General features: G+C 40.5%; 1 protein-coding gene across 4 annotated transcripts in view; it reads left to right on the top strand.

The window, feature by feature from the left end:
- The first annotated feature begins 6 nt into the window (after nt 1-6).
- Nucleotides 7-9,583, top strand: part of SLC25A26 (solute carrier family 25 (S-adenosylmethionine carrier), member 26) — an 88,930-nt gene continuing 79,353 nt past the window's right edge. For all 4 annotated transcript variants that reach the window (XM_010570871.1, XM_010570880.1, XM_010570861.1 and 1 more), the window contains exons 1-3: nt 7-87; nt 1,839-1,995; nt 3,644-3,753. In XM_010570871.1, coding sequence (XP_010569173.1) covers nt 55-87; nt 1,839-1,995; nt 3,644-3,753 — 300 coding nt within the window. In that variant the 5' untranslated portion in view covers nt 7-54. The remainder of the gene's footprint in view (nt 88-1,838; nt 1,996-3,643; nt 3,754-9,583) is intronic.

The raw sequence follows: 9,583 nt of genomic DNA, 5'->3' as shown, positions 1-9,583 counted from the left end.
GGGGGGAGCTGGTGTGTGCTGCGCCGTCTCGCCACCTCGTCTGGCCGCCCCTGAATGGAGCCGCGGGAGTCCTGGGCGGCCTTGGCGGTGAGTGAGCGGGCCCCGGGCCTGCCCGTTGCCAAGGCGACGCGACGGCCTCGGCTGCGGGGCCGTGGAGGGGCTGCGCACCGCGGAGCGTGTGCTTCCCGCGGCTTTGCCCGCCCTGAGAGCTGCTTGTCGGCGTGTGCTGTCAGCAGGGTCGCAGACAAGGGGGCGAAGCCCCCAGCCTCCATAGCTAGGAGCCTCCTTGGAAACATCCGGCACTCGCTCTCGGTTCTGTGTGGAAAAATCACGGCCGTGGTGCCCCTGGGCTGGCGTGGGGAGGGCTGTGGGCCTGGGCCTGCTGCGGGGAGAGTTTCTCTCCCTGCCCCAAACACTGCAGGGGCAGCCGGCTGCTGCATCATGGTTCAGTGCATGCGAATTAGGTCCTGGGTTTGTTTGATGGAGCAAAGTTTAACGGGTACGTCCCACTCCCGGTAAAGGTTTTTCAGCTGTTCGGCTTCTGGTAGTGCTACTGTTACTGCAAGGTGGGGGAGAAGGTGCGTTTTAGTTGTCTTATTACCTAAAAGTCATTACTGTTTTCTGCAGGTGGCGTAAGCGCACAGGTATTGTCGCCCTCTGGTAGGGGCTCTATTAGCTACTTCATGAATTTAAATGACATTTAAGGTACAGAACTTTGAAAACTAAAGAAGCAATTAGTAACTTTTAATTCATGTTTTAACAGATGGCCAGATTAAATTTGATCAATGTTATTTTGAGCAGATAAGGATTTTGATGAAAAAGAGTGACGAAAAATCAATGCATGCAAAATAGCCGACTAGATTAAAAGAGTAATTAACTTATTGATTAAAGCTTTAGTAGTAGATAGCGAACGCCTCTTTGAATCCTCTGTTGGCCCTGAAAAAAAAAAAGTCAGAGTAATACACATGTAATTTATTTTCAGAGTTAAGAATCTGTGCTGCTCTTTCTTGTGTGCTGTTCTATATGAGGTGGACTTCAAACTATGTTTTCTGTTCTGAATAATAGTGCATCTAAATAATGTCTCACAATGGATGAATGCTAACTATTGATATGAAAACTTAAAAAAAGTAATCTAGAAACACAGACAATGGAAAAAGATTGAGCTGTAGTTGAAACTATTTCTTTTAGGGTTTGGTTTTAAGAATTGCTTTGGATAAAAACCTTCCCCTTTTCCTTATGACTTTGAAAACATCTTTATTTATATGATTTTTTTTTTTCCTATAGGCTTTTGTGAGCAGAGGAAAATAAAGCAGTTTTACTTCAGGCTTTGTTCAACAAAGGAAATGGGGGGGCCGGGGGATGACACATTAAATGAAGTTTGCTAGAAAAATGTGAGTGTGCTTTCTAGAGATGCCTACTGGGGAAGCAAAATTGCTTCTGTCTTTCCCTGATCTTATCACACAACTTCCTAGAGGTGTTGGTAGTTGTGTACTGTGTCATCTTGATAAGTGGTGTTCACTGTCTTGCTTTTACGTGTAGTGGGTAAACATTGCATTGCTTTGCTTGTACTATACAAAATAGTGAAGATTGTATTGAAAATACCTTGAAAATGGTTTAACAGTTGTAATATCTGTTACTTTCTCTCTTTTGTTGGAGATGCCTTGTTACAGCTATAGAAGTTATTGAGGTCTGTATAAGGCTATCAGTTTATGATTTGACTTCAGAAAGGATATGGTCAGTAGTGCTTTGGTTTAGGCATGCCTCAGTTACTCACATAAGCACCACAGCTTCATCCCCGTGAATATTAATGCACTTTACTCCATGGTTTTGTCTTGAAGGCTGGTGGAGTTGCTGGTGTCTGTGTTGACTTGATCCTTTTTCCCCTGGATACTGTAAAAACAAGACTGCAGAGTCCTCAAGGATTTAGGAAGGCTGGTGGTTTTCGTGGCATCTATGCTGGTGTTCCTTCCACTGCTATAGGATCCTTTCCAAATGGTAAATTTTCTTTGGATTATGCTTTACCATCTTTAAGTAGAAACTTACGTAGTATAGGACATTTGTGTCCATGGCTTCCTCTCCTGCAGGTGGTTGTTTGGATTCTGTGAGTCCATGTCCAGCTGTGAAGAGCAGTTTCTAGAGTTGTACAGTATCGAACAAACTCTTTGAGCAAGGCTGGAATGAAGGCTGCTGCATGTTTACTCTGAAAAGCAACCCTTACTCCCTGGAAGCATTCCTGGATATGTCTTATGAGCCTGTCCTTACTTATAGGGGCGCCCTAAAGCATTTCCAGGTGCCAAAGAGGGCTTGGGCCTTGCTTGCCCTGGACACTTTTGTCATGACCCACTCTTTCACGGCACTGGAAATTAATCACAATTCAAAGTGCTTGGAGCACTGGAGGTCTTTGAGCTAATTGCCCTGGGGATGCTATGACTGTCTTTTTCTCCCTGGAAACAACTACAACATTTAAAATGAGAAGACTTCAGGAATACCTTTGAAACTGAAGTGTTAAAAAAGTAAATGCTTGTAGTCCCTGCAGGGAAAAGGCATCTAAAATTCCTAATGCCTTTGTCCATTTTGTCTTTGTAGGGAGGGATAAAAAAGCAGCAAGCTGCGCTGTCAGTAGTAAATGTTAGGAGAACTTTGCTGACAAATCCACTGACACCTTCAGGTGTTTGATGTCCTTCATAAGATGATATAAAAAAATTCAGTTCTTTATCTTGTCTGCTCTGTTATCTCCTCTTGAGGTGATAAACATCTTTTGATTAGCAGAAGGCAATTCACATAGCCCTTCTTTACAATTAAAATCTGTTCCCCCGCAAGACATGTCAGTTTTTTCAGGATTTACATCTTCAAAATCTGAACTGTGGTTTTATCTTTCCAACGTATGACTGAGAACTGAAATTATCTTTAGGAGAAGGAGTAACCCTTAAGGTGCAAGTGCCTTTGTAGCTGACTGTTGCAGTGAGTAAACGCAGTTCATGTTGCTATGCTCAGTGTAGTTTTGTATGTTTCTTGTTCACTGGACAGGACTTTCACGAGTCCTTCAGAAGCTTGGAAGAATTTTTTTATGGAGCTAAAGTGCAAAATATTAAACTGATGATAGCTAGGAAGAAGTTATTAATAACTGCTCCTGAAACAGTTTTGCACGTTGCAGGGTAGCAGACTCATATCAAGTACCTCCATGATTTTTGGATTGTGGGTTTTTTTTTTTCCTTTCTTCTTTTCAATTAATCAACTGATTTTTTTTTTTTTCCAAAAAATAAAGGCCATGCATCCATTCAGCCAAATGACCTCCTCTCTACCCTTCCTATCTATGAATATGGAAGACACCATTTTTTCAAAACCTACTGGACATTCATGACTAATTAACACAACTTTCCTTATCTCAATACTAAATATGGCCTTAAGTCCGGACACCTTTGATATTAATGGGAGGCTTGCTGGTGATAGCGAGGAGCTTGAACTTCTGAAGGAATTATCCCACAGATTGTGTTGATACTGTTTGTAGTGTTTTGGTGCAAACACAGCCTGTTTTCAACTACAGGTGCAGAATAATAGGTGACAAAATCCACCTTTAAGTATTCTTGTGCTAGTTCTGTGATGGAGGAACATTTAAATGACTGCATGTATTCTTGAATTTCAGCTGCTGCATTTTTTATCACCTATGAGAATGTGAAATCTATGCTGCACCATGGCTCTACATCTTACTTGACTCCAGCAACACATATGGTGGCTGCCTCCCTTGGGGAAGTGGTAAGAAAGAAGTTCATATATTGTGTGTCTGTGGGAGGAGAGGAAACCATTCAATTATGAAAACTCAGATTTGGTGTCATATCTTACTTTTTTGACTGTTGACCATCTTTGTACTTGTGACAGTTCCTACAAAAATACTACATATTTTTTAATGAAGTGTTGGCACTTGTAAGGATTGTTTCTGAGTGAATAAATGAGTTAGTAACAATTCTTAGTAGACCTATTGGCTGATCTTGCTAACTCAGTAGATAGTGGAAGTATGGATTGTTCCAAAACGTGAATACACCTTCACATTGTAGTGGTTGTGCATCAGTGTTAACGTTCAAGAAAGGCTTTTACAGCCTTTCAGCTTCATGTGGGGTACTCATGGAAAGGATTTTTATTTTAAAAATAGCCATAAGACAGTGAAGTTAGATATAAAGTAGGCAGATGCCATCATCTGAAAGCCATGCACCTTAATGTGTAAGAACCAGTATTAACTAATTAATAATTATCTCCCTTTCCTTCCTTCCATGCATTCACATTCAGCCAGCACCATTTACCAAAATATTTTATTATATTTGTAAACAGACTCGCCTAGTGGATGTACGAAGTGATGTGACCTGATAGGGCAACTGGTGGCTGTGTGACTTCACTTACCAAACAATGTGTAATGCTTTCCTGATGCAGCCTGTCTCAGTGGAAAGTGTCATGAGTAATCTAATGAAGCTTTTTCCTTTGGGATGGACATCTGTATATTTTAGTGACAGCTTTTGACATAGCTGTAGCCCTTAGTTTAGTGTATTGGTTGGGTTATTGCAGGATAAAGATACATGTGAATAATGAAAATAGTTTCTATATATGAGCTTTTTGAAAACTCTTTCCACACACTTTTTGGAAAAGTTGCTGTGTTTCTTATAATTTAAATCCATTACCTTGTTTATAGCAGGTTCTGGAGCTGCTAGTTATGGCTTGTTTTGACTAGGTTTATACAATAACCAGAATTATTGGGACCAAATTCTATTGAACACTTCAGATGATCATGAAGGAAGGTCACAAGAGAAGCCTCTCTTGTTTGGATGCCTAGGTTGCCCTTGCCTTGTTAACAGCATGGACTTTGCAGAAATCAATTGTGTGTGTGGCTGGGTGTTGGTGGGTTTTTTTGTTTGTTTGTTTTATATTGTAAGTTACAAATGAAATAACATTAACCTGTTGAATTTAAGTAAAAAAAAACTCTTGCCCTCCTGACTTTCCAATCTGGTAGATTAAGGCTGTTTTCCAGTTTATATTGACGTCTCCTTAGAAGTTTTCAGTCCTAAGGAAATGTCAAGGCTGTATTTGAAAGTGACTTTATATTCCAGTTTAAGATCATAAAATTAATTTAATTGCCAACATGCAATGCCAGGATGACTGGACAACCTGTAGATCCACAGAGTTGAAAGTTTAGCTCTGGCAAGACTTAGTATGTGACACCCCGTAACTGGAACATTCTGTCCAAATAGACTGTAGCAAGTGTTGAAAGAGAACACTACTCAATGTGATCAAATGATGACCATTCCTGTCTGATCCAGACACAGACTTGTCTATAGGTAAATACTGAAGACGCTTTATCCTAGAAGCTTCAATATTGTGTTTTTAAAAACTATTTCTGAAGTTATTTGCAAACAAAAAGAGCGAGGTTGCTTTGGGTTAGCTGAATCAAATATATTCCAAGTTCAGCAAAATCCTTCTTTCCCCAGATACTCCTCTTGTTTTTAACTGCAGAGTTGGCACAGTGCCTTGGCAGTGTTCGAGGCTGGGTGTTCAGCTGTGAACAGTCCGTTGCTGTTCCTGCCAGCACTGTCCACCTCCTTTCTCCTGCTTTTGTCACACTGGGAGTTTCCTGGCACTGCAGGGATGAAATGGGGTGTGAATTGCTGTGTCTCCACAAGTTTGGGGGAGGGAAATGGCCTGTATGAAATTAGCTTTTCTGGTACTTTTGCAACTTAAACTTAGCCCATGATGTGGGGCAGAAAAATTTATTGTGTCTGTGGTTCCATATTCTGCTTGTATTAACTAAGTTTTTTAATCTCTTGTGACACTGGATTCTTTCTCTCCATTACAGGTAGCTGTGTATTTATACTCTGTGTGGTGGCTTAGCTTGCTGGTAGGTTGGTCCCAAGCTACCAGGAGTGCAGAGGGATCTATGCCATTTTAGCTTAGCACCAGGTGCCTCGCTATTATAGCAGCATAGCCTAGCTCCTTCCCATGGGAAGGAGTTCAGCTCTCCCTGTTCTCTGTGGGTTCAGCTTTGATTCCCAAGTAATTTTTATTCTTCTGTGGAAATGATACTGATTAGATTGGATGGGACTTAGCCAGGTAACTTCATTTAATGTACCAAGCACATGAAGATAGGTGAATGCAGTACCTACTAACCGCTCTGGTAGTGGTTATAGGCAGGAGATAGAAGGTGATAGATTTAGGGCTGGGTGGGATATGTTTGTGTTGCTGCCTCAGGTGGGTTCTTTTTGATCTTGATTAGAACCTGTGCTGTCAGGTTATGACTTCTAACTTAAGGCAATGCACAGAAGTTATTTCCATGGAAATTCTCTAAAGGCTGTAAGAAATCAGCAAGAGGTTCTTACCACTATGGCAATGCTTAACCCTTAAATTCCTTGTTTGCCTGATATCTCATGGAATAGCAGATCCAAGAGGTGTTTCAGGCTTCTCAAGTGCTGTTTCAGAATCAAGCAAAATGACAGTTTGACTCATGAAGAGGTGCCAGTGCTCTGTGACAAAATCCACTGAAAAAAAAGATGTCTTCTTTCACGAGTGGGTTATTTATAGTATACTTCCTCTGCCTGTGACGATTCTGTGAGAAAACTATAACTGGGCAATTTAATCATCATCAGCCAAAGAACAGTTGGCTACAGATGACTCCTTGCATGATTACAGAACCTGTTGCCTGTTTTTCCAGGGTGGTCTGTCAACTTGTGACCCTTACAACTCAGGCACTTACCGCTGTCATTTTCAGGCTGACAAATGGAGATGCAGAATACTTACATGAGTTGCTCAGGGCTGTCTCATGTGCTTGGCTTTTGCTGCTCTAAGACCAGAGAAAAATTTAGTGATAGCCATTGAAATGGCAATCTGACTTTATGGTGTAGAAACTGTGATGTTGTAACAGCCATTTTTCAGCTAATAAGATTCTGCTTTTTGCTAGCTTTTCTTCTCATCTTGGTGTGATGGGAAAACTAAGCTGTAAAATAATTGAGATGGGGATTTAGAGATTTGCTACAACAAACCTGTAATAAAAATAGCACAAAGCAAGATCTTCTCACATTTGTTTTATATAAAGTCTTAGCCGATCAATAGAAATATATAAACTATTCCAAATTGCATCAGGGTGAAAGTTATAATTATAGTTTTATTGATTAGTCATTAAGTTTTAATCAGGGCATAACCACTGGGACTATTATTTTGTCAGTAGTTTTTTTTAATACATACTTTTCCTCCTTTGTACACTTTAATAATTACTATGCTATAAATTGCTTTTAAACGTGAAATAATAAGCCAAAGAGTCTGTCATGTTAGGATTCCCAAGGTATCTCTTTGCATTTCCAAACTGTCTTTTTACAAAATGGAGAGATTAAGATTTAGAGCAAGAAACTGACGTTGGATTTCTAGGTTTGCTGCTCCCTCACTGGTGAGCATAAGAGTCGGCTACCTTCTCATGCATCAGTAAAATGTGAGTGTGTGCTAAGCTTAAAGGTATGTTAATGCTGACTAATCTGTGTTTTGAATATGACCCAGTAAAAATAATAAAATAGGTAAAGGGAAAAAATTGCAAAAGTTGCATCAAGATATGTTAAAATAAATGGGAGAAATCAGTCAAATGTGAGGTCTTAGTTTTTATAACAGCCACTCTTCTGTATTGTTTACAATCTGTGTAAATTCATGGGAAACACAGTCCCCTGGAACTGGTTTGGTCCAATTTCCCAGTTCCAGGCTAGGAGGCACAAAACCAAGCCATAAAAAGGCAGTGGCTGTAGCATGATTGGATTTTTTTTTCTTTCTTTTTTTTTTTTTTTTCCTGGCAGGAGAAATATAGAAGGCTAATCTCATCTCCTGGAGTGAGATAAAGAAAAGTACATACAAAATCTGACCCTGTTAAACATAATTATTTTTTCCTATAACTGAATCTTGCTGTATAGGGACTCTGAATATCCCATAATACATGAAAAATTACTTACAAAGACACAGCCAAAACTCTAGAGGGCAGATATATGGTATATCATCTCATCTCTTCAAGGAAGAAGAAGGTTGAAGAATACATGAGTTACCAGGGGGGGAAAACCCTTATTATACCACTTGTGTAACTGAAATTTGGAGATAGGAAACATTTACTGCATCCAGGGGTTTGGAATTTTTCATCTTGACTCTACATTGCCTTGTATGTTTCGTCTGCCTGTATCTTTACAGTGAGCTGCCAAATGTGCTTGGAAAACATGATATCATAGGGAGTGGAAAGGAAAACCAGATGTTCTAAAATTTTACTTTTAATATTCTAAGGCGGTGTAAGTAACTCTGAGAAGGAGCAGTATTTTTAACCTCCTAGTGCCCATTTTAAATAGTAACCAGGTGTGTCTTGCAGATCCAGAGTTAATTGTACAGCTCCAGATTGATTTGTACAGAATTTTTTATGTCAGTTTAATATGACTGTGTATACAATTAATTACAGGAAACTTTGATAAAGAGAAGTCCCCCTCTGGGCCTCCCCCACCAGCCTCCTGCAAACGTGGTTTTATGGGACAAGTTTAAGATTGTCCCAGTTTGACCGATGCGGTTTCCTTCATGAGTGCCAAAGTGGTTGGATTCAGCACAGTTAGTTTTACATCCTGCTGGCTTTTCCGTGGAGGTGAGAATAAAGTTGTTTGGATCACATTCTAGAGAAGCTAGCTGACACCAGCCTTTTCCATCTATTACTTAGATATTGTTATGGTTACGATCTGAGCGTTGCAAGATATTTAGTGAAAGTTTTGGGCTGTTGCTTGTAAATATCATGTTCATTTTTATCTTTCTGCCTTTTATTTTTGATTGGCTATTTTTGGTAATGTTTTTTGTTTTGTTTTTTTTTCCTACTCTGTAGGAAAGCAAGCTACCTTGACTTTCAGCTCACTTGTGAGAGAAAGTGTGGGGGAGGACTGAGGACCACAGTGGGAGGTAGATGTCCTGTTCTTTTGGCAGCTAGCGGTAATCGCCATGCTCTGGAAGTAGATTACCAGCTGAAGTTATTGAGCTGCTTTTGTCCTTGTGTAAGTTTCCAGAGTACTTTAGGATTACAGTGCTGGAGATGTGTTGACACTGTGCAGTGCATCTCCAAGGCTGCCAGATTCCAGGTTACTTGCAGTGAAGTGGTGTGTCTACAGAGTATGCGGTAGCACCAGACGGAGAGAGTAACTGAGATCCTAAAAGCTGCCTAGTCATATTAGTGACACTGTGCCTGCATTTGTTTGTCCTGTCAAAATTTTAAGCTGATGTAGCCATGATACTTAAGGTTCCTCATCTGGCTTGTTTTCATTCTGCTTCAGTGTCTCCGCCCTGTGGTCCTTTGACTTGTATAAAAGCTGGACAAGCTCATGGGTCTAGAAAGGTGTTTCTGGTCTGGCTGCAAGAATGCTAAAACTCGGGCTACCTACTAGGCTTTGGTGGAGCACGGACCTCCTAGGAAAAGATGGAAACCCTGGCTGTGTTCTGAGGTCTGAATGGTTAGTTAGGGACTGCTCCCTTCGAAGATGATAGGATTGGTTGTCCTTAGCAAGAAGGATTTTGGCATAGCCTCACGCTTTTTTCCAAAATTTGAGAAAGGAGG

This window comes from Haliaeetus leucocephalus, unplaced genomic scaffold (genome assembly GCF_000737465.1).
Source record: "Haliaeetus leucocephalus isolate CR32 unplaced genomic scaffold, Haliaeetus_leucocephalus-4.0 Scaffold2, whole genome shotgun sequence".
In the NCBI taxonomy this organism is placed as follows: Eukaryota; Metazoa; Chordata; class Aves; order Accipitriformes; family Accipitridae; genus Haliaeetus; species Haliaeetus leucocephalus.
This window is presented reverse-complemented; position numbering and strand designations above follow the sequence as displayed.